This window comes from Lepidochelys olivacea (genome assembly GCF_965140295.1).
Source record: "Lepidochelys olivacea isolate rLepOli2 genome assembly, chromosome: 8".
Classification (NCBI taxonomy): Eukaryota; Metazoa; Chordata; order Testudines; family Cheloniidae; genus Lepidochelys; species Lepidochelys olivacea.
In genome coordinates this window covers 95,628,097-95,653,166 of record NC_140418.1, presented here as the reverse complement: position 1 = coordinate 95,653,166, position 25,070 = coordinate 95,628,097, and the positions used below count along the sequence as shown (strand labels likewise).

At 45.7% G+C, this 25,070-nt stretch overlaps 2 protein-coding genes across 5 annotated transcripts in view; one reads left to right on the top strand and one right to left on the bottom strand.

Moving 5' to 3' along the window:
* Window positions 1-3,578, top strand: part of ACOT11 (acyl-CoA thioesterase 11) — an 87,269-nt gene extending 83,691 nt beyond the window's left edge. For all 4 annotated transcript variants that reach the window (XM_084637593.1, XM_084637592.1, XM_084637590.1 and 1 more), the window contains 2 exons: window positions 1,110-1,236; window positions 2,448-3,578. In XM_084637593.1, the coding sequence (XP_084493719.1) occupies window positions 1,110-1,236; window positions 2,448-2,603 (283 nt within the window). In that variant the 3' untranslated portion in view covers window positions 2,604-3,578. The remainder of the gene's footprint in view (window positions 1-1,109; window positions 1,237-2,447) is intronic.
* Window positions 3,579-4,136: 558 nt separating this feature from the next.
* On the bottom strand, window positions 4,137-20,155 carry FAM151A (family with sequence similarity 151 member A). Its single transcript, XM_084636598.1, is given in 10 exon segments — window positions 4,137-4,978; window positions 4,981-5,594; window positions 7,027-7,170; window positions 8,792-8,931; window positions 9,876-10,100; window positions 11,802-11,961; window positions 12,282-12,434; window positions 14,072-14,218; window positions 17,076-17,267; window positions 19,675-20,155. Coding segments are annotated over 10 exon segments (2,235 nt in total). The 5' UTR covers window positions 19,973-20,155; the 3' UTR covers window positions 4,137-4,816.
* Window positions 20,156-25,070: the final 4,915 nt, after the last annotated feature.

Genomic DNA, 25,070 nt, shown 5'->3' with positions numbered 1-25,070 from the left:
ATGGCTAAATGTAAGCTCGTACAGCTAGGAAAAAAGAATGTCAGCCTACTTACAGAAATGGGGGACTCTCTCCTGGGAAGCAGTGACTGTGAAAACGACTGGGATCCTGGGGGACGATCAGCTGAACATGCATCCCCATGTTGTGGCCAAAAGGGCTGGTGTGATCCTTGGCTCTATTAAAAAAGAGACTATCAAATGGGAGTAGGCAGGGTTTATTACCTCTGTATTTGGCACTGGTGCGACTGCTACTAGAATCCTGTGCCCCATTCTGGGGCCCACGAGTCCAGAAGGAATTTGTATTGGAGATGGTTCTGAGAAGAACCACAAAATGATTCAGGGTCTGGACATCATGCTTTCTGGCGAAAGACTCGGGGAACTCATTCCAGTTACCCCTTCCTAGAGAAGGGTGAGCATAGGCATGCCGTTTAGGAGATGAATACTTGTCACATGCTGTTCCTGACTATTCTCACCCTAGCCTTCTTTTTAGCCCAGTTCTTTGGCTGGGAATTTCAGAGGAGTCTCAAGGAGACTGAATTTCAGTAGGAGTTGGGTGCCTGACTCCCTTAGGCTCCTGAAAATCCGAGTCTCCAGTCCCTTGGCACCAAGTGGAATGGGAGCTCTCGCTCTGACTGCAATGTATTTGCCTTAGTGTGCCTGGGGAAGGGATACCTTACCTGCTTTCGGTACCCAATATGATAAAAACACAGGGGACACTGAAGTCACAGTGATGAGATTTGTAGATAGAGACCAGATCACAGCCAGCTTCCCTCCCACCCACCCCACCTTCTGTCCTCATTGTTTTCAGTTGATTTCATTTTTTTTTTTTTTTTTTTAAAATCACTCCAAGATATCTTGGATGTTACTTATTTTGAAGTCAATACAAGAAGAAATGCAGAAGCAGAAGGTGGACTGTGACCGTGTAGTGCTGTGTTTCCATGCATGAATCTCTAGGCAGAGGTCATTTCCAGTTGTGGGGCAGTTCTGCCACCTGCATTTCCTGGCATTGATCTGAGCAGGGTTAACTCGAGAGTTGGCATAAAATCCTGCTCCTCTCTCACCTTTTCAATACACTTGTGAACCGCTCCTAAGCGGGCTTCCTTCTCTTACAGTGACCCATATGTCGTCGCGTTCAGGTCGGTCACGCTGCCCACCCATCCACCCAACCCTGAGTACACCCGAGGGGAGACGATGTGTTCTGGCTTCTGTATTTGGCAGGAGACAGCTGAGCTAACCAAGGTGAGGCTTTCGGCTCTCTCAGCTATCTCAGGATAGCTGTGTCCCCCAGCGACAATCACTGTGGCCTTTACCTGTGTTCCATAACCAAGAGCTCGTGCATGCTGACCTGTGGTTGGCACTAGTGTGCTTTAGTTCAGCTCCCCAGTGCCCAGTTCAGAGGGGGACAAACAGAAGGGCCTGCAAGTCTGGTGCTGCACATCCCTGTCTGTGCTGGGTTGGGGATTTGGGGGAATTTCTGGAGTCCTTCAATTTTCAAGCCCCTCCCTTTTTAATAAAACAAAACAAAAACCTCTCCCCATCCCCCCCCCCAACACCCTCCTTCTTACTGTCACATAACACCTCACCTTCATGTGCACACAGTTTGTCCACATTGCTCAGGTGGATAAATTATGCTACCCCCATTTTACAGGTGGGGAAACCGAGGCACAGCATGATTCCATGACTTGTTCACGGGGACAGAGGAAGCATTGAATTGAAAATGGATCCCAGATTTTCTGACTCCCAGCCCTGTCCCAATAACCCTCCCTTGCCAAAGGGCTGCATGTCCCAGGCTGTCCCCTGCCGAGTGGATGCACCAGTGTGGTCTGAGTGTGAACTCAAGTCACTTTGACAAGAGGAAATGTTAATACTACGGACAGTTCAAGTAATGGAGGCCTAACAGTTGAACTGCATTTCAACTACTGTAGTCTGGACTGAAAGGTTTTTTCAAATTCTAAAAACCTTTTCAAAATGTCCCCTTTCCATGCTATCAGAACAGTCTGGGCCACCGTATTTGTGTCCAACCCCAACTTTTCCAAGCCCTCGTGTGCTGGCTTTGCTTTGAGCACTAAGGCTGGAATTCACCCTTGCCCACACAAAGCCAGAGGGATTGGTGGGAACTAAGTGAGAAGCTGGGTATTCATTGCCCCCAGGCCGCAGAGGAACCTTTCCACAGCTGCTATTCCAAGTTATGGGCTGGGATAGTGGCTACTACCCTTCTGCACCCAAGGGGGGTTCACAGCCACTGGATCAGAGGAACTGGCAGTTCTATGGTCTGTACATCCCCAAACCTCTCCGCTATTCAGAGCCACTGGGGAGAGAGCCCCTGCTGAACCATGGGAAGAGGAAGTCAGTACCTATGCTGCTGCTGTACTTATTAGAAAATGACTTATGTAGGTTTGCACCTGTGGATGTCCCCATAGCTGTCTTAATGAATGTGTTGTGGATTTCAGGTGTCCTATTACAACCAGGCTGCTCCAGGATACCTAGCTTACGTCACAACTAACATTGCAGGACTGTCCTCGGACTTCTATGTTACCTTCAAAGCCTGTGAGAGATTCCTGCAGAAGAACAAGGATGAGATCGTAGTCGGGCTTCAGAATCTGTAACTGTTGGCCCTTTTTGCACAGTGCTGTGTGACTATCTTGTACATATTGAAGCGACTGGTCTGTGTAGGTGAGAGCACATGGAGAGTAATTACTTAGATAATGTTAGTGGCATTGCTAGGAGCACAATGACTTGAAATCATCTATTGTAGCATGACTAAAATCCGCTCTTCTCTCTAGTGTGCTTGATGATGGTGAGAAATGTAATGGCTGGAGCCAATCTACCTAATCAGGGAGAGGGATTATTAAGGCCAAACTCTGTGGCAACTATTATGGTTTATCTGAGTGCAAAATTTGGCCTGGGGTGGGATGGGGAGAGAGGTCCACGTGGTTCCTACATGGCCAGTGTTTCATTGTGAAGTCAGTCAGCTCATTCTAAGGTCTAGGGCTAGAGCAGCGTGTAATCTGCTTAAAAAGCACTAGCCTTATTTTATTTGTATTCCGTCTTGTAACCTCATGTTCAGGAATTGACTTTCTGACAGCATCACCCGCACTTGAACCTTTGTACAAAAGTAAAGGTTACAAAATGGATTATTTTTTTCACCAGTTCTTGTAATCCAATGGAGGAACTGTCCATCTTTTAATCCAATGAAGTAAATCAGGACAGGATTTGGGTGGGGGAGAAGGCCAGCCTGGTCTCCTGTAACACGGTACTGTTGGATTTGACACACTAGGCATTATGATGCAGGATACCTCATTGATGTGCTGCAATTCCATGTTCTGTCTTTCACACACCATAAAAAGAATGGGAGTGGTAATAAAGAAGCCCCATTCACCTTCTGACCTCAGGAGTTTGTCTCGCCGGGTTTTCTTTAGTTACTGAGTATTTTTCTTGATCAGCCCCAGAGTAAGGGAAATTGAACTGTTTTCTGTGGGAAATTGATTCTTCTTGTTTAAGAATTTTTAAACCTGCACTGCTGCTGTCTGAAGGATTTTCTCCCCCTTTGTTGGTAAATAAAGCACAACTATGGGGATGGATTTCCAGTCTTCCTGCTTTTTCAGCCTTTATTCTGTGATGTTCAACTGTGCAACTCAAATATCTGATTAAAATATTAGTCATCCCAGCCAGGCATCTCCTGGATTCGTGGCTGAGTTCTAGATCTCTTCAGGCAGGCTCAAGACTTCTTGCTGCTGACTACAGCCATAGGTGTGTATGGAGAAGTGACAATTAAAGCACACCCAAAAATACACTGTGCCCGCACTCTTGATACATGCGCTTTTCTGAAAGGTACTGGCAGATCCTAGCTGGGAAGAAGAAATATGCCCCTCTCCCCACCACTTCTTTACTTTTGTCGTGGAGGTTGATCACAAACTATACAGCGCCCGTGAAACTGGTGTGGGAGCAAGCTGCACGCTGACGAGCTAGAGTCTGTGCTTATCTCCTGGGGGTTACCTGAAGCAAACCACTGTAAAGAAAATGTCCCTCCAAGGCGAAAGGGGGAGAAACTGGGCTATGTGGAGAGTTCCACCTTAGCAATAACTAGCCGTAGATAAAAACCCCACAACCAAACTGTGTCCAGAAAACAGGCCTCCAGCTCAAGCAGATGAAATTACATTTATTTAAAACAATTATTTGTCTGACAGCAGCTCCTAGAGATTACACCTACCTGCAGAAAGACAGTCCTTGCCCCCAAGAGTTTACAATCTGCTCAAACGGACAAAAGATAGGAGAGAGGAAATCCCATCTCCATTTTACAGATGGGGAAAACGGAGACACCGAGATTAAGGACTGATTTTTTTTTTTCAAAAGGGCTCGGTACGTTGGGTGCTTAATCTCAAAAACCTAGTCAGAAGTATCCCACTGGGAGCGGTGGGGTTTTGAGCTTCTTTTGATAATCTAGCCCCATCGGATTTGCTCGGGATGACAGTGTGTGTGGTGGTAGAGCCAGGATTTGAGTCCAAGTGCACTGCCTTAACCACAAACCATCCTTCCTTAAAGAGAGAAGCCCGTCCCTTCCGCCCCGCCCCGCCCCGCCCCGCCAGTGTGTGAACTACTGAACAGGCTGACACTACAAACCAAAAGGGGATCTGTTTGTTCAAAGCAAAAAGGACAACCAAATAAATTAAACTCTACTTAGAGAATAGTTCTAATGCCCAGTCCCCCAAGTGCAGGAGTCAGTGACAGACCTGCCACTACTGTGATTGCCAGAGTAAGAAGTTGGTTTGAAAACAGTGATCACAGAATATCGGGGTTGGAAGGGACCTCAGGAGGTCATCTAGTCCAACCCCCTGCTCAAAGCAGGACCAATCCCCAATTTTTGCCCCAGATCCCTAAATGGCCCCCTCACAACCCTGGGTTTAGCAGGCCAACGTTCAAACCACTGAGCTATCCCTCCCCGACATCCACCATCAAAGCATTTCTGCATTGTCTTGGTATGTTATAATAGACCCCCTTCTGTGTATGTGTTCGGATAGACCGGAGTCCTGGGAAGCCACCACAGTAGCTACCCTCTGTGTAACTGTGTTGCACAGTGATGGTGTAGCTGGGGGAAATCTCCAACAGCTTTGTAGTTGCCAGCCATGATCTACTCAGTGCCATAGCCTCCAGCTGAAATGACACTTGTTGCCAGAGATCCTTACAGAGTGTGAGCATATCTTCTACCAATGGGCCAGTGTAACCAGCAGTTAGCACTTCCCTGGGCCAGCCAGGGGCTATGGTAACATATGGGAAAATGATGTTGATGGCTGTTAAGAATTCTTCACCTTGCATGTATCCTGGTGTCTCAAAGCTTCCAAAGGAGAGAGCCATGCTTATCCAGATGGGGTTCCATAAGAGATTCTGGGCATATAGCTTACTAAGGAGCTCAAGAGTAGGGCGAAGTGCTCCAGGTTCTGTTACGTTCAGGAATATCCCCCAAGGATTGAGATGTCTGTATACTGTAACTAGACACTGTTCCAGGGGGAGGCCTGCTGATGGATACAGTGCAACGGGAATGAGATTTCCACTGGTGCTGTTCTGTAAGGCAATGTCCAAGGCAATCATGCCCCTCTTTTCTGGAGAACAAAGGAAAGGGAGATAGTACATAACAGCCTGAGCCTCAGTGATCCCTTTAACGTAGCGATGTATTTGTTATGTGTAATTAGCACTAAGATTTAAAGGGAGGAAAGGAGCTACACGGCTCCATTATATGTGTTTGGGTAGAAACCATTCAACCGCTAATTTTCATTGGACTATATGATATTTAATGTACAACAATGATAGATACTGATTGTCTGTATAATTGATTCAAAGTGTATTCTTAACTGCAGACAACAAGCACTTTCACTGTTCTGTGCATCATCCACCAGTTCCTAGTGTATCTCTCCAGATAGTTAATTGGGGATGGGGAAAATAATTGATTCATATCTGGTAGTATAGTGAGATCCACAGTAGGGTAAGAGGTAACCTTCCACCTTTTGGCCTTTCGACCAGTAGCATTCGGGAATCTTAATCCTGCTTCTAACCTAACCCAGGATTGTTCCTCATATAGATTCTTCATTGCCTGAAACAGCCTGGTTTTATATTACTCCAGCAATGGGTCTTCTCCTACTGCTTTCATAGACTATTTCATAGATAGGGCCCTACCAAATTCACTGACATGAAAAACACGTCAGGACCCGTGAAATCTGGTTTCCCCCCATGAAATCTGGTCTTGTGTGCTTTTACCTTATACTATACAGATTTCATGGGGAGACCAGTGTTTCTCAAATTGGAGGTCCTGACCCAAAAGGGAGTTGCAGGGGAGTCACAATATTGCCACCCTTATTTGTGCGTTGCCTTCAGATCTGGGTGGCCAGAGAGCGGCGGCTGCTGGCCGGGTGCCCAGCTCTGAAGGCAGCGCCCTGCCAGGAGCAGTAAGGTTAGCAGTACTGAACCCCCCCCTACAATAACCTTGTGACACCCCCCCCAACTCCTTTTTGGGTCAGGATCCCTACAATTACAACACGGTAAAATTTCACATTTACAAGTCTGAAATCATGAAATTTATAATTTAAAAAATCATATGACTGTGAAATTGACGAAAATGGACCATGAATTTGGTAGGGCCCTATTCATAGATCTTAGTGTTGGTACTTTTCTCCTGATAGTCAGTTTAAATGTGCTTTTGCTCAGTTTAATCCCATTTATATCCCCTTGTTTCACCCTGTCTCCTTTCACTGTTCTCATTATTGTGGTGTTTTTTGCAACACGTTCTGCAGGCTTTGTTCTAGGAGATGCATAGACTACTCCTGTCATCCATTCCTAAGCTCTCAATTACCTAACCTGCCTCACTGCTGTCTGTAAATTGGGTTTATAGGCCACCAGAAAGTTCACTGGGACTTACTGACCCTAGTCTGAGAACTAAAGCCTGAGCTGCAACTCTTAGGAACTGCCAAGTCTGTGACAACTTATGAAAACCCCTCCAGTTCTGTTAGATCGGTACATGGGGAAAGATGTGTTACTCACCTTTAAGAATTGACAGTGTTTCCAGCCTGTTCTCATAGTGATCCATCCCATACCACTCTATCCATAGTTCATCGGAGTCTGCTGGGTGAAAGTAATCTAGCAAATTGCCTCCAGGATAATAGAATCTCTTTCTTGTTGAATTCACTGTTGGGTTGAGAGGAGGGGGAAAATGCTGAGTAAAATCATTCCCTTTCAGAGTACCGTGTGCGCTTTTGTCTTTAGGGCTAGGGCTACAGTAGGATACAATGTAGGAGCCATAACTTGCCATCATGACAGCTGTACCAACTATGGTTAACAGTTGAGACTGTCGTGTAGACCATATTTACCACTTTGTCATCTGACCCTGCTCAAACTAGATCACAGCCTAGAATTTCACATATACTTAAACACTGCTTAGTCCCTTGACCTAGCTTGAATGTGTTCCCAATAAGCAGCAATTTAGCTAATAGTCTTAAGTAGTACACATGATCATTAAGCTAAGTTGGGTCTCTGGAATAGAGCCAATAAAACCCCATCTTGACTAAGTGGAGTACAGCTGTTTATCCTTCTTGTACCAGAGGGGAAGCAAGTACACTTCTGAGAAAAGGGTGCCTACTAGTTCGGGAGGCGGTAGGGGAAGGTAGAGAGACTCATTGCTCCCAAACTGAAAGGGTCAGCCTCAAATTCTGCCAATCCCATGTGTTGTGCAGAGGGACCTGAGAGCAGAGCTTGGGACCAATACTTCCTGACTGTACAGGATGAGTAACCTGCAAAAGGCAGGGGAGAAAATGGATTATTGTCTCTCTAATGATTCCTTGTTTGTTTCTTCGATGTATAATGGAAACCTTGAATTTACTTTTTAATTCTTCTATTTTAATTTTATGACTTTAGAAATGTAGGTCTTCTCTACCTTGGAAGTACCCAGAGATCTAATGAAATCATGACATCACAAAAGACTAGCTTAGGAGCTATTGAAGGAGGAATACATTTTTTTTTTTAGCCCAGACTGTTTAAAACTCTGGGAATTTGTTTTGGTTAACACCTACTTAACTCTAATGGGTAATGGATGCTCGGGAGAAAGGATGTCTTTGTTCTAGATTCAACACCTGTGCCTTTTCAGTCAGTGTGTGCCATCAGTCAGCTATCCTTTATGGCCCCAACAAGTCTTCCAGCAACACTAACTGGAAACCAGACTTACGATATCTTCGAGGTAAAACAACTAGCAGAAGAAACCTTTAAACAATCTTTCAGGCCTCCTGTGTATCAAAAAAGGGGAAAAAAGAGCACAACCCCTTTCTTTAAAACAAAGAAACTTTGTTACAGGTCCCAGAGCAAGTGCCTATTTACAGTATATAGCACCCTCACTGCATAAGTGCACATCAAAATATAGCCAGGACATTTTTTCTGCCTTTCATAATTGTTTTTTCAAGTGGGCTCAAGTTAGCTGCTAGCGAAGGCGCACTTGGACGGTCTCACCACCGTGGGTCTGAGCCCCTTTGAAATTAGTGTAGCTTTAGGAGGCAGTGTGGCCTTGGGGACAGGACAATGGAAGGGGAGTCAGTAGCCCTGGCTTCTATTCCCAGCTCTGCCACTGAGCTGCTGTCACCTTACACAAGTCACTTCACCTCTCTGAGCCTCAGTTTCTTCTCACACCCTTTGTCTTGTCTATTTAGATAAGCTTTTTTGGAGCGGGGACTGTCTCCTCCTATGTGTATGTACAGCACCTAGCACAGTGGGGTCCCAATCTCATTTGGTGCCTCTGGGTGCTACTGTAATACAAACATACATGCTGCTTCCTTGAACTGAGACAGAACAGGATTGTAAATGTCATAATAGATTTGTTCAGGACGGCTATTATCCCGGATGAACAGGAGATCTTCCACTGTGATTGGATCCATCTTCCCCTGCCACAGAGTCAGGCTATACCTGTGGAGAAGAGAGAGCATTGAGCTGGCCTGGGATTCTCGCAGGTTCTCTGGCTGGCTTTTCAATAGTTGGAGGTACAGTTGTCTAATTAGCCATTGCTAGTTTGGTCCCTTTCAAATGGAAGTTTTTAGTTCTGAAAATAAGTGATGCTCTGTAGGATTAGGGATCTGGAAAGATGACACTGTCCAGCACCCTGAGCAGCTCTCTTTTAATGAGAGACACTGTAGAAGGGTTGTTTATTTGCAAGTGTCTGACTATAGAAAGGTTTCTGTGACATGGGAATAATTTGTACTTAGCGGCCCGACCACTTGGAGCTGCAGTGTAGGCAAGGTGCTGGTGGCTGGTACTGTTCTTTAAGTCAGTGGTTCTCAACTAGGGGTATGTGGACCCTTGGGGGTACTCAGAGGTCTTCTAGGGCATACTCAACTCATCTAGATCAGTGTTTCTCAACCTGGGGCTTGCCACCCCAAGGGTGGTCATGGGATGGGTTTAGGGGGGTCACAGATGCAGGGCTGGCATTAGGAGGTGGCAAGCAAGGCAATTGGCCGGGGACCCATGCCATAGGGTCCCCCCACGAAACTTAGTTACATGCTCCAGCCCTGGACGGCAGGGCTTGGGCTTCAGACCCGGCTCACCAGTGGAAAAACAGGCTCAAGCATCACAGGGAAATGGAAGTACAATACTTATATTCCAATGGATTTATTTTATAATTCTATGGTCAAAATGAGAAAGTCAGTAATCGTGGGCTGTGACACACTCTTGAATTTTATTTCTGACTTTGTTGGCAAGTAGTTATTGAGTGAGGTGATACTGGGGGTACTCAAGACAAATCAGACTCCTGAAAGGGGTCCAGTCATCTGGAAAAGTTGAGAACCACTGGTTTAAGTGGTTTAGTTAATCCTGCTCAAAGGACTAAAGATGAACTTGTGTGGTTAACTCCTTACCTATCCGACTGAGCCAGCAGCCAGCTGAAATGGGGCCAAGCCAATCTCAACAGGACGGCCCTGGCAGGGAAGGTGACCCTTTGGGGCAGCGTCCCCGCAATGCTGTGCATCTCTTGAATCATTTTCTGAGTGTAGGTTTTGTTGGGGAACAGAAATGAATAGAGGGTCGTCCACCCTAGAGAGAGTGTGCAGTTTGGGTACTTCTCCTGGACGAGTGAGAGGAATCTAAAGGAACCACGTACAGAGCAACAGTTACTGTTAAGACCTGCGAGCAAGAAGCCAGTAAACAACAACTTTATTAAACCTACAAACTTGTGAACAACACACCAGATGGCACTCCTTTTATATCTACTGTACTACACACACTGATTTTTATGGGCAACTCTCGGAACCCTTCCAACGGCAAGAACCCGCCCCCCCCCCTTGGGAAACAGGTGAGAGTCTGGGCAGACCACAGTAGAAACTCATCACAGTGATGCATATTGACTGGGAAATTTGCTGTGGACAGGTAGGTTTTATTGTAGCTCAACGCTAACCCATTAGACCCTTGGCTTGCTCCTCATATGAAGGAGAACTGGCCTCTCTATTGATTCACATAAGACTGCAAATGGTGCTGAGTGAAAATACCTGTCTGGTGACAGAATCCTGAATAAAAAGAGGAACTTTACCCCAGTCCATGCTCGGATTGCCATGTATTTTGAGCAATGCAGTAAAAGATGTAGTAATTTGGAAAAACTGTACAAAAATATAGAGTCTAGGTGTTGGTGAACCTCAGAAAGTTTGGACTTTGGGCTGGGCTATCCATTCCAGCTAATTTTTTTTTTTTTTTTTAAAGACTGTGGCGTTTTGAAATCCTGGGTTAAAATGCCAGAGGTTGATTTAACAATTGTATAGAAAATAGAAACTCTGTAGGTTTTTAGAGTAATTTCTGTAGAACCCCATTGGTTTGATTCCTATTAAGCTGTACAGGATTTTTTTTCCTTACGAGAGGAAAAAGTTCAGAGCGGAGTTTAAAAGTCCATTCTGTTGCTCCTACTTTAACTCCCTTTCCGGTGGTGTGTGTGTGTTCCAAAATAGTCCGAGATAAATTTGGGATGGAAACCCCAGATTTTCAGTGTTAACTCTGTAACTCCTGGCTTTTTTGTGGGCTTAAAGATGTAGCTTTTAATTTTTTAAATACAGTCTGAGAGCTCCTATTAATAACAGTATGTGCCCTGAGAAATTTGAGCAGATCACTTTAAACCAACAGAGTTCAAAAATCAGTTTCTCCTTTTATTTACCATAGAGGAGAATGGGAGCAGGAGACCTCCAAGATACAACTCTCATGAGTCACCGTGGTGGTGTCCCCAGATCAGAATTTATAAATTTTCAAGGGTTTAGATTTTTTGATGAAAAGTCAAAATTCTCCATGGGAAGCTGTTTTAGTTTAAAAACACAATTTTCTGTCAAACAGTTTCAATGGAAAATTTTTGCATAGCCCTGGCTAACAGTGTTACCAGCTGTTACAGGGTAACCAAGGATTATTAAACTCAAGACTCCAGCAGGCAACTGGAGGAGGGAGTGATTTCTGGAATCTAAATATGTTCTCCGGGGGCTTGATCCAAAGCCTATTGAAAGTCCCCCACGCACGTGAATAGCCACTGGATTAGGCACTCAGTGACCTGGGATCTTAAATGGTTGGTTGTCGTCTTCTTCTTTCCTATATAAACTTTTTTTTGCCCATCTTTGTCAGCTCTTTAACCAAACTTCATTCTTGGCGCTTCTTGGGGTCACAGATTTCTTACTGCAGTAGAGGACTGTTGCTAGTGTATAACAGCGTATTTTGTTCCAAAGCTATGGAAGTGGTCAGTACATCCTGGGATATAAGTAACTGAAAAGTGCAAAATAAGCCATGAAAGTGATTTAAGAAAAATGCATTTTACTCACAAACTTGCGTTAATTGCAATGTTTATGGGGACATTGGGACCCATTAGAATATCTGCGTTCAACCACAGAGGTCTATTGAGCTTCACTTCTGAGGATTTCTTTAGTAAAATATTCAGAGATGGGCCAACTGCCTTGATGCTTTTGAAATCCAGCTTGATACCTGTCCGAGAAAGAATCCATTGAGAAATTCCATTTGTATTTGATAATAGCAGCTGGCCAATTATGCACAAATGTAAATAGGAGGCCTGTTTCTACAGCACCACAGGGTCCTGGTCCAGGACTAGGGCTCCTTGGCACTATGGTTGTACAAATAATTGATGATGATATCTTTAACATTGCCTATTGCTAGTCCCCAGCACTGCCCCATCGTTCCCTGCCAAATGGGGTGTGAAGAGCATGCTTCTGAATTCCGTATGTTCATAGACCACTCAGGGCAAAGGGTTACATCAGCTTGTTTAAAGGCATAGCACTTTAGATTACCTTTGCTAGATGAGTTAAGGACGACATCCAGCCATTCCTGAAGAGTGTTGTCACTGTAAGTAGCGGGGGGATGGGCCATGATGGGCTTGTCGGTCTCATTAGGAGTGTTATGTCCTTCTATGTTGACATCTGCTTCCAGGATCATAACATCACCTGTGTGCGCAATGAATTCACAGTATGAATCCTTGACTGGAGTCTGTGTATGTAAATTACACCCTCCACACTTGTCAGTGTCTTCACAACATATGAAGGCAGCTCCCTATGGGCTCAATCCTGCAAGGTGCTGCACACTCTGTTCACTACCCAGCAAAGCATTTAAGCGTGTGCATAGTCATAATGAAGTTGATGAATTACTCAGGTGCTTAAAGTTAAGCATGTGCTTAAGTGCTTTGCTAGATAGGGGCCACAATGCTCAGCTCTTGGAGGCTCAAGCCCTGTGTCTCTCACAGATACATATGTGATGTTTCCTGCCTCTGCTAGACCAAGGAGCCGCAATGTCTTTCTTTAAGTGGGATGGTCACCTATAAGGCAGCCAGCAGCTTCACCAGTTCCAGGATAATAGTTTCTGCTCTGATCATAAATATGGCCAGGGAAAGGAGGAGCCCCTATGGTCCATTAAATGATTAGAGAGATGATAACAAAAGGCCTGATCCAATGCCCCTTAAAGTCAATGGGAGTCTTTCCATTAATTTAACTGGGCTTCAGATCAGGCCACAAATCCCCCCTCTCTTCCAGCTGTAAGTAGTCCCTGGCCATTTCAGGTGAGTGATACCAGACTGGAAAGTTTCAGTTTTTCTTTCTGGAATGGTTCCAGATGCTCTGTGATGAACCTGAGTTAGCGGATAAACCCCTAATCTGTGATTTATCTCTCAAGGTTGGAAAAAGCTGATTTTTTTGGTACTGTCTTGCATCACGACGGAGCTTTCTGTACTTTCCTCTTGTACGTTATCACCACAAGATAAAACTGCTTCAGGTGCATGTGGCACGAAACATTCAACTTTTACAGACTAGCTTTATCTCATGAAGCTATAAGCAAGCCCGGCTGATCACTTCAGGTCAGCCCTCCTTTCAGCATATCCGGGATTTCTGCTGCTTGACTCAGTGTGTGGAATGATGTTCTCATCTGAACACTAAACTTGAGCAGCCCTCTTCTCTTCCTTAAGTATTCTACTTTTTACTATTACAAAGCCCAGTTTCAATCCATTTAGTTTTATCTTAAATGTGGGATAAGCCCCTCAGCATTGTCTTCTGAGTAGGAAATATCTTTTTTGCCCCAATCAGATAAATTGATAAATGAATCACTCAACAAATGCTCAGTTGCCACTATTTTGATCAAATCATTCCAACATTGAATATTCTCAGTGTTTGCCGGAGCTCCCTACGTTGCGTGCTGGCAACTAACTCTCCTGAGTGAAATCCTGGCCCCACTGAAGTCAACCAGGAGTTTTGCTATTGACATCAGTGGAACCAGGATTTGACCCTATGGCTTTCTAATATCATGTAATTAGAAACAAAAAGGACAGGGACCTAGGATTTGCCAGACTGGGCGAGACCACTGAATCACGTAGTCTGGCATCCTGCTTTTGGCCATGCTTCAAAGGAAGGAAAACTCCCCACTAAATATGTAGTCAATTGTTCAGTGCTGTACCCAGTGAGAAAGGGGGGGAAAAATTCCTTTCTGCATCCTGCAGATGATCTGATTACACCCTGAAGTGTGAGACCCTGCTCCCCTTGCTATCTTAGCTTTCCTAGCTACACAGGTTATTACAGATGGAAAAAATATATTTTACTCTTCAAGGCATCCGCCAGCTCGCTCTTTTTGTTTGCAGAATGGTACCAGGTGACCAGCAATCCATCCTTCCTGTCAATGCTCCCCAGATTTAGCAGGTATTCTAACAGGTCTCCGTCTGTCTCAAAGGCTGGTTTGGGTGCAGAGTCTGAAATACCAAGGAAGATTCGAAATAAGTAATTTTTAGGGCTGTTGATTAATTGCAGTTAACGGACGTGATTAAAAAAAAATCAATCGCAATTAAAAAAAATTGTGATTAATCCCACTTTTAAACAATAGAATACCAATTGACATTTATTTTTGGATGTTTTTCTACATTTTCAATTATATTGATTTCAATTGCAACACAATACAAAGTGTACAGTGCTCACTTTGTATTATTTTTATTACAAATATTTGCACTGTGAAAATAAAAGAAATAGTGTTTTTCAATTCACCTCATACAAGTACCATAATGCAATCTCTTTATCATGAAAGTGCAATTTACAAATGTAGATTTTTTTTGTTACATAACTGCACTCAAAATCAAAACAATGTAAAACTTTAGAGCCTGCAAGTCCACTTAGTCTTACTTCTTGTTCAGCCAATTGCTAAGACAAACAAGTTTGTTTACATTTACAGGAGATAATGCTGCCCACTTCTTATTTATAATCTCACCTGAAAGTGAGAACGGGCATTCGCATGGCACTTTTGTAGCCAGCATTGCAAGGTATTTACGTTCCAGATATGCTAAACATTCTTATGTCCCTTTGAGCTTCAGCCACCATTCCAGAGGACATGCTTCCATGGTGATGATGATTGTTTTTAAAAAAAAAAAAAGTGTTAATTAAATTTGTGACTGAATTCCTTGTGGGGGAGAATTGTATGTCTCCTTCTTTGTTTTACCCGCATTCTGCCATATATTTCATGTTATGACAGTCTTGGATGATGACCCAGCATATATTGTTCATTTTAAAAACACTTTCACAGTAGATCTGACAAAGCGCAAAGAAGGTATCAATGTGAGAGTTCTAAGGATAGCTACAGCACTTGACCCAAGGTTTAAGAATCTGAAGTGCCTTCCAAAATCTGAGAGGGATGACGTGTGGAGCATGCTTTCAGAAGTCTTAAAAGAACACCACTCCGATGTGGAAACTACAGAACCCGAACAACCAAAAAAGAAAATCAACCTTCTGCTGGTGGCATCTGACTCAGATGATGAAAATGAACATACGTTGCTCCACTCCGCTTTGGCTTGTTATCGAGCAGAACCCGCCATCAGCATGGATGCATGTCCCCTGGAATGGTGGTTGAAGCATGAAGGGACATATGACTCTTTAGTGCAGCTGTCACATAAATATCTTGCGATGCCCGCTACAGCAGTGCCATGTAAATGCCTGTTCTCACTTTCAGGTGATATTGTGAACAAGAAGCGGGTAGCATTATCTCCTACAAATGTAAACAAACTTGTTTTCGAGTGATTGGCTGAACAAGAAGTAGAACTGAGTGGACTTTTACATTATTTAATTTTTAATGCAGTTATTTTTTGTACATAATTCTGCATTTGTAAGTTCAACTTTCATGATAAAGAGATTGTGTAACCCACACACCGCCTCAGTGTGGTGTCCTGTCCCATCCGCAAGCACTTAAAGAGAGATATAAATGAGTCTGCTCTACAGCCTTCGCTAACAGGCAGTTGGCTTTTAGCTCATGCGGTAGAGACTCAAGCATTTAGCTCCTGAGGTTCCCCGCTTCAATCCTGCCCGTCGCCGACCGGCCTCTGTCGGCGTTCCAAGAGTATTACTGTGGTGGTGTTAGGTGAAATGAAAAATACTGTTTCTTGTTTTACAGTGCAAATATTTTTAATCAAAAATAAGTATCAAGTGAGCAGTGTACACTTTGCATTCTGTGTTGTAACTGAAATCAGCATATTTGAAAATGTAGAAAACATCCCAAAATATTTAAATAAATGGTATTCTATTCTTGTTTTAAAAAGTGCAATTAATCGTGCGATTTAATTGCAATTAATTTTGGGAACCAAATGGGAAACTAACCCAAGCAATAGCTGGGTTTTGAAGAGTGGGACCTGAAGGGAAGTAATAGGAGAACTGCCTGACTGCTCCCAAATGTTTATGGCCACACAGAAGAAACAGTACTACAGACTATGTCCTATCATTTTGCGGATTTCAGTGGAAAGCGGCAGCACAACGGGGGTGGGGAAAGGGTTACACCTGTTGCCTAAGCAGACTTTTTGGCTGGGTCACAATGGAGTTAGTGCCAAGAGTGACTGTAAATTGTGAGGAACCGTCCTGTGACTCCTAGTTCTTACTGCAGGTGCGAACGCAGTGAGCGTCTTAGCACAGATGAACATGAACGGGGCTGGTCAGCTGACCATGCATTTTTGATCTCCTTATGCATAACAATTTAGACACTGATCCCTGCAAGGGCAGTGGTTAAAAATCTAATTAAAAAACGCCTTGCTCTGTATAGTCTCCCAGTTCTAAACATTATGTCAGTAACAGACTGTTACAACTCAGGCACACAAACAAAATATAAATCCCCTCTCCAGGCTGACAAATTGTATATTAAGTTTAGCTTAATGCAGTTTGAAAGGACAGCTCTCCCATCTATAAAGTCAGTGTTTACACAACCTTGGGATGGCATTTATATTATCATTGCAGTGTCACTTCTGGGGAAGCTCTCCTTACATATCCTTTCTGCAGACAGACTCCAGGTACCCCATTTATTTTTAACAAATGAAGCCTGTTCCTCCACAATGAATGGTGTAAGATATTCTCCCTGATCCACAAAGCTATCACACAATCATCATTACATCTATCACACCTTAGTGTCTTCTCTTTCTCCCCCCCCCCCCCACTCCCCTTTCAGCACAGCAGGCTCCCATTCAGTTTGTTTCTGCTTCTTTTTCCTGTGCAAATAATTTAGCCACTTGCCCCAAATGCACCCTTGGGAGCCAATCAGCCAGAATCTAAGGTCAAGAAGCATTTACCGGTTTGGCTTTGTACCTTGGGGGGGATTCCTGTTAATGGTCAGACACACAGCTGGAGCGATGCAGGTAGAAATCACTGCCACAACGCAGACCCCAATCACTGTAGCTCCTGTCACTCCAATGGAAGGACACCTTCTCTGACTGGAAACCATGGCAGTCCTCTGGGTGCACCCACTCTTAGGCAGCTGAGTTGTGAAATTCCAGCTTCCTTCAAAAGAAAACTGAGCGTAGGAGAGCCGGCTGGCTGAGGCTGGGGACTTTTGTAATGATTAAACTTGCCGAAGGCTGACACTGCCTAAATCTCAAACACGCTCCAAAGACAGGAGCCGATACATACGTTGGCCTGATTCTTGGACAGCTTCTTTCTAACAGCTCTGCCTTGGAGGGCTCCACATCTACCACCCAGCACTGCCTTTGGGGACCGTACCACAGGGAGGCCTTTATGGAACTGCCTTTACGTAGGCGTCAGCCCCTCCCTCCTTCAGCTGTCATGTAGGCACGGCTGGATTTTAAGGGCCAAGTTCCATTCCCTCGCTCTCTCTAAGGAAAGAGTCTCTCCCTCCCTCTGGGAGCTGATCTGTTAATGTCACGCCTTCAGTTTCCTGAGCCAGCACCAGACAAGTGCTCAACTAAGGTTACTTTGGGAGAATGCTAGGACGTGGCCAGTGCAGGCTGAGAACAGGGCACCTGCGGGTTTGAAAAGAACAAGTATAAAGCCACGTGGCTGGGATCCCTGCCTGACGGCATTGAGACTAATGCAGCCAGTCACTACAGTAACCTGAACAGCTTAGCTTAAGGTTACAGTTTGAAACACACAGAAATCAGGAACGGCAAACATTCACAGGAACCTTATCTCACCACACTGCACACAGCAGTGTCAATTTTGACCTCAGATACTTCTGTGAAAACCTCACTGAAGTTAATCAGATGTGAGTTTTCCCCTCAGGGCAGGATGGGGCCCACAGCCCACCGATGTTGGCCCATGTAAGTCCACTGATGTCAGGTGGAGCTGGGTCGATTTTCACTGGCTGAGGAACTGGCCAGTTATATTTAACAGTGTAACTAGGAACCTACCCTACACCCTGCATGCAATGGTGCGAGTTAATCCCTCTGTGAGAACCTTATTCTTGATTTAAAAACCAAAGAACTACACCAGACTGACGGTTGCAAACCTCTGAGTAACTAACCCACCGCTACAAATGTAATCCCCGTATCTGTATGAGGTGCGGACAGGAGATGGGGACTTCACAGGCTTTGGACAGTCCCCAAGTTTCTGTTTTCTGGGCTAGTTTCCCGGTGCTGCTGGTAGGCCCCCGACGCTGCCCCTGCTTGGTGTGCTGAAGATTCACGCTGCTTGGCGGTGCCTCCCGTGAGACACGGGGTTAACCACACTAAGGCCATGGCTACCACGCAAGACCTCACAAATAATTCAAACTCACACACGCAAACAAATTTTAAAACAATAACTAAAAACTTTATGTAAGGATTTGATTAAAGAGACCTGGACAATGCAAATATTAAATGATTAAAATGCTTAGAGAGATTTAATAATGCTGTTTAATTACTAAAGGCTACACTGATACGAAGTCAGGTGATCACACATCTCCCCAGTGCTCCTAAACAGTAGAGTCTCCCCGCTCTCTGTTCCCATGGCTCAGGTACCTGGGTGTTGCACATAGAGACATGTTGCAGGCCTGTAAGGAGATGGTGTTAGAAACACACTTCACTACACTGGGAACTGGCAATGCAGGGCTTGACGATTCAGGTAGCTGAAAGCCCTTTTGCACATGCAATGTGCATTAATGGTGAGACATTAAACCCTACCTATCTAACTCTAACACAGGGGACTCACTCAGGGTCCTTTTCTGGCTGAGCACGCAGGAGACTCATGCAGGCAAGCAGGTCCTCCCTGGGGATTGCTGGAGAGGGATTAACTGCCCACTCCCTCCTGGAACAGTTTTTAAAGCTTGGAACCCCTGGGTTCAGTTGTAGTTAGGTCTCTGGAGCCCAAATCCCAGCTCTGGTGTGGGCTGGCTGCAGATGCTGGCAGGAGGAGAACTAGACTGTCTCGGCCTTTTGCAGGCAGGCTAGGGGAAGGAGGAGCAGATTGTCTTCTCCTGAGGCTTTTCTGTAGGCCGAGGTTACAGACTGGCCAGTTGCTGGGCCTGGAAGTGCTGTCGAGGGAGGAGGTGACTGGGGGGTTGCATCCCCCTCCTGCTACCTGGGATGTCAACAGTGTAGGACTCTTGTTGGGGACCCCATGGAGGCCTAAAAGGTGAGTTTCTTCTCTTGGGGCACAGCCCCCTCACTAAGAGGGTGTGTGTGTGTGTGTTTGGGGGGGGGGGGTGTTACATCCTTAATCTTGATGCCGCCATCAAGACTTAGACTCTAACTGTTCAAAAGTCCAAAGTGTCCAATGTCCAAAACTGCAAGGTCTGCAAGTCACTTATCTAAACAGTGCTATCTGGTTACACATAATTCCTGCTTAACCACATCATAACGTTTATCTTCTACTTTATATAGTATGAACCTTCACAGGGAACACACGAGACAGCATCTGACAAAATTAGCCAGAGCTGATATGAACCTTTGCACCACACTCAACAGAAACTCACCAGGCACTGCAGGGGAATCGTAGGTGAGATGGCACACAGGCTTTATCAGTCTCTGAGGCCTTGCTTCCTCTGAAAATCCTTCTTCTGTGTTTGCTGTAGTCTTCACGACTTTAGGGGTAAAGTCAGGTGGTTGTGTGACTTGAGGAACTGTGCTAGCATCTGTAATCTCACTTTCTTGTGCTCTACGTTCTTCTACCGTGCCTTTCTGTTGGAGCTGCGCTCCAGGACCGGGTACGGTGACCGCTTTCTCTGCAGCAGAAGAAGGGTGCCTGTCAAATATAGGGGTGTCAAAAAGCATTGGTGATGGATAAACACACTGTGTCTCATCATCTGAGGCTGACTTGCACTCTTCCTCTAGAGGAGCAAGATTACTTCCTTCAGATGACTTGGGTTCCTGATTTCTAGTCACTGGGTGAATCACAGGGGGTTTCACTATGGGTGCTTCAAGAAAACGAACTAACTGTCCTATTGGCAGAAGCTGGTTTCTGTGCAAAACTTTTATGTTGCTTGGTCCACTTTCTCACTTCAAGTGGTACACTGGAATGTCTGGTAGCTTTTGACCTATGATGTACGGGTCAGACCTCCAATGGCTGCTGAAACTGGGCTCCCCAGGGATACTGAGATTTTTGTACGAGTCCATGGTCTTCAGGTAGCAAATCCTATTCAATTATTTGTCTGTCGTACCTGTACTTATTACTGGAGTTCTCTTTCTCTGCAGCATTCCTTGGTAACTTGTAGGCAGCACTCAGTTGTTCTTTAAGCTGTGTTACATATTGCATGTAGACTTCTTGACTGGCGCCATCTGGAGATACTCCAAAGCACATATCCACAGGCAGACGAGCTTCCCTACCAAGCATTAGGTAGTCGGGTGAGAATCTGGTAGACTCATTCTCGGTGAAGTTGTAAGTATGCACAAGATGACTTATGTGCTGACTCCGATGGGGCTTTTGAGCAGGATCAAGCTCCTGCTGACGGTCACCCTGCAGAAGCTACGGCACGGAGTGGGAGTTCTTAACACCTGCCACCTGCAGCAATTTCCTTCATTAAACTACTCTTGAAGTCTCTGCCTTGGCCAGACGGTATTCGTGCAGGCAGGCCATAATAATGGAAATGCTGTTCCCAGAGTACCTTTGCCATGTTGGTCCTTAGTCAGGAAAACTTGTGCCTAGTGAGTGAAGTGTTCCGTGATGATCAATACATTGGTGGTGTTGCTCTGATTCAAGAGATAAAAAGTCCACAAAGACCAGATCCATGAGCCCTTTACTTGTGCTGGGAACTAACTCAGCTGAGTGTTTGGGCGATGTCTTCCTGGCAATGCAGAGAACAGCTTTTGGAGTATTGTTCAACGTCCCGTGCAGAGTCTGGTTCTCACAAAGTCTGTAGTTCTGTAGGGTGTGGGCTCTGGGGTGGGGCTGAGGATGAGGGCTTGGGGTGCAGGAGGGGGTTCCGGGCTGGGGCAGGGGGTTGGGGAGCGGGAGGGGATGTGGGCTCAGGGCTGGGGCAGTGGGCTGGGGTGCGGACTCTGGGAGGGAGTTAGGGTGTAGGAGGGGTTCCATCCTGGGGCAGAGGTTTGGGGTGCGGCGGGGGGGGGGGTGGGCTCCCAGTCAGCAGCGTTTACCTTAGGTGGCTCCTGGTCGGCGATGCAGCAGGTAAGGCGAGCTCCCTGTCTGCCTGCCATGGCTCCGCGCTGCTCCTGGAAGTGACTGCCATGTCCGGCCCGTAGGCGGAGGGGCCAGGGGGCTCTGTGTGGTGCCTCTGTCCTCAGGCGCCACCCCCGCAGCTCCCATTGGCCCAGCTGCAGAGCCAGCACGGAGGGGGCGGGGGCAGTGAGTGGAGAGTCCCTGATTGCCCCTCTGCCTAGAGGCCGCAGGGACATGTCACTACTTCCTGGAGCTGCGCGGAGCCAGGGCAGGCAGGAAGCTTGGCAGATGCTTGGCAACCCTAACCTGGCACCGCAAACATGGTGCCCTCCTCCCCTCGCACGTCCCCGGCACCACGGACGCAGTGCCCTCCTCCCCTCGCACGTCCCCGGCACTGCGGACGCAGTGCCCTCCTCCCCTTGCACGTCCCCAGCACTACACCCACTCACTGCAACTTTTAACTCCGCCCAACATTCACCAGTAGCCCAGTTGTCATATGTAATTAGATTTCAGGCTTATTCAAACTCCACACCAAAGGGCTCCCAGCCAAGGCTGTAGGCATCCTTGACATACATTAAGACACAAGACTGTAGGAGATAGACAATAAAAGTTCACCAGAGTGGTAGCATTTCTTCCTCCCACCCTACTACACAGCATTTGTGCACCAGTCTTGTGATACGTAGCCCTTTTAAAAAGCCCCATGGCGCTTTTCCACTAGACAGAAAGGCCACCTTCCAGTGATGCCCATCCAAGCACGTGGGCTATGCAACATGCCCAGACAGTCAGCAGAATCAGGCTATTTCAGGCCTTGGGAGGCAGCGTAGCCCAAAGGAAATGGGCCCTATGACAAATGCTCTGCCAGCAGGTCCTTCCAAAGAGTGGCTAATTCAAGATCCTCTGCCAATCACAGCGGTGGCGGTATGGCCTGGGGAGAAGCAGTCTCTTAAGCAAGCAGGTCCCAAGCTGTTTAGGGCCTTAGGCCAAAACTCCACCTAGAACTCAATATGCTACGAGCGCAGACCCAGAACACGGGTTACATCTACTGCTACCAGGCGGTATTGCTTCACGAGCAGGCTGCCATACTTTGCATCAGCTTATGTGGTGGATAGGTTTAAGCTGTGGTCCTCCATGCAGAGTGCATTGCAGTGATCCAGCCTCCAGGTGACAGACATTTGGCCCACAACAGCAATGAGCTGAGGACTTCAGTAGCTCAGACATAGGTCAAGGGATTGTTACAGAAGTGGGTGGGTGAGATTCTGTGGCTTGTGCTGTGCAGGATGTCCGACTAGATGATCATAGTGGTCCCTTCTGACCTTAAAGTCTATGAGTCTATGAAAACAAGCAAAGTTAAAGAAACAGCTAAACATCCACCTCGCTTTAAAATTAAGTGATCAACATAACCCCACTTAACGATATTTCCACTGCCAATAACCCGCATGTTCTCACCACACACATACAAAGCATTCACTTCACTTCACCAGTGGAGCACGTTAGCTGGAAAAATATGTGCTCGCTTGTAAAGGGATCACTGAAACAGAGGAGTGGCTATTTTGCACACAGACTAGAAGCCGGAGAATAATCTGTATCACATTCATGCATATGGGAACACATAGCATGTCATGTACATCATCATTTATTTTTAAAGAGACATGACATTCCACACTTGAGCCTCATACTGGCCACCTCTGGTTGGCAATGAGACAAAAATTTCTAGCTCCTATTCTGCAAACACTTATGCATGTGAGTAACTTTTTGTAATGAATTCAAGCAGTCCATTCACATGCATAAATTACTCATGTGTGTAAGTGTTTGCAGGATCCTGGCCCATCCAGTGCTGGAATTACCTCAAAGTCCAGCAATTCTGCTGGTGATGTTTGTAATGCAGCAATCTGTCCACTAGCAGCTGGATTGAGATCACTAATTTATTACATACAGGTCACTGAACAGTCCTGACGTGGTAGCAAATTTCACTACAAGCCCAAGCTGCATTTGAGCAAGCAATCTGCCTTGCTTATTACGTGACCAGGACCTAAGGAAAGTTCCGTGGGACGACATGCTGACCTGAATTTTCAACTGGGGAAGTGTAGAAGGGTATGTCTAAATGGATGTGTCCCTCTGTGGATGCATACACACGAGTGAGGATTGCACACCTACTAAAATGGGTTTGTATAGACCACCATGGCTGGCAAGTGTGCATAGGGGTTTGCACACTTAGCTGATGCTGACATTGGCACTTGCCTAGTTCAAGCGGTGGGCCATAAAAAATGGTTCTGAATCACTACTGGCCAAACTCTAGTAAGTTAAAAGATGCCACATGTGCGTGCCCAGGGATCAAAATGCCCCTTAGTCATTTACATACATTGAATGGTGTTTCTAAAGTGATCTATGGCACTGGTTTGTCTGCTGAATCCCTGCAACCGGATGACAAGGAACATCTTCAGCAATTTCAAGTCCTCCTCTGGTGAGCGTGTGTTTTATTCATTCTGCTGAGTACTCACTCCCTCCGGTCTGTAATCTGACAGCCTGGTAGATGTGGATGAAAGGCTTTTGGGGGGTTCAAATGAATCGAATCCTCTCCCCCAGGCTGACTGAAGACCATGCTTTTGAAATATGTCAACACTCCTAGACAAGATTTGTGCTAAACAGTCAGGGCTCTCACTCAGAGCATTGCTGAAGGCACTGCAGCTGCCCTCAGGCTTGGTTCGATGGCCCAGACCCATTTTACCTGTGCGCTAACCAATACAGGGCCACTTTGGAGACCTTTGTGCATTTCAAAGAGGCTTCTAAGCACAAAAATCCTTCCCTCCATTAAGATGCTGCTGCATCTAAACTGGCTTGTTCTTTGTTCTTCAACAGTCCCACAAATATCTCTGCGGATAATCATCAACAGATCATCCCTTTGTTTCTGTAGCTCCTTGCCATGGCACTCGGCAAGCTGGACAGCGAGGGACAAACCATTTGTAAGAATTCACTGAAACGTGTAATAAAAAAACCCCACGCTCTTTAAAATTAACAATCAATGGATGTACCTAAGTCACCAAAGGCATGGGGATTAGAAACGGCCTAATTGGCATAGGTCTGTGCAGTCTGCGTGGGTTTAGACATGCTGAAAGCTTCCATGGTAACACAGGAATTGTCCAGACTGGATAAGAGCCAGGGACCCTCTAGTCCTGTCTCCTGTCTCTGACAGTGGCCAATACCAGCTGCTTCCAAGCAAGGAGTAAGAACACTGCAGTAGACAGATGTGGGACAATCCACCTCCCACACAAGTCTCAGCCTGATCTCTAATAGAGATTGGTTTCAACCCTGAAATATGAGGTTTAATGCTGCTGCCAAACTTTTGTTATAAATTAGGATAACTGGCTATTCCTGCTATCCTTAACCATATCCAATCCCCTTTTCAATCTTAAATTTTTGGTATAATGAGTCCAGGGCTACAAATTCTTTAAAGCAGCAACAGCAAACTCCCAGTGAGAGACTGACCCTGGAGTGGACAGGATTCTTTGTCCCCTATAAACACTTTGCACAAACAACCCACTGGCTTTCGGTGAAGGAGAGGTGTGAGCGAGAAGCCGATGGGATGATTTATGCGACAGGGTTGCAGCTGGGACGCGAGCAGATTCCTGCCCGTCTCCAGCACAAAGCCCTGGTGGTTATAAAACGGTTTCAAGGATTGGATAATATTTTTGTTTTCAGTGGGAACAAGACGTAATTACACGACAGCGTAGCTTTCTCAAGGCTGTCTGCACTGAGGTC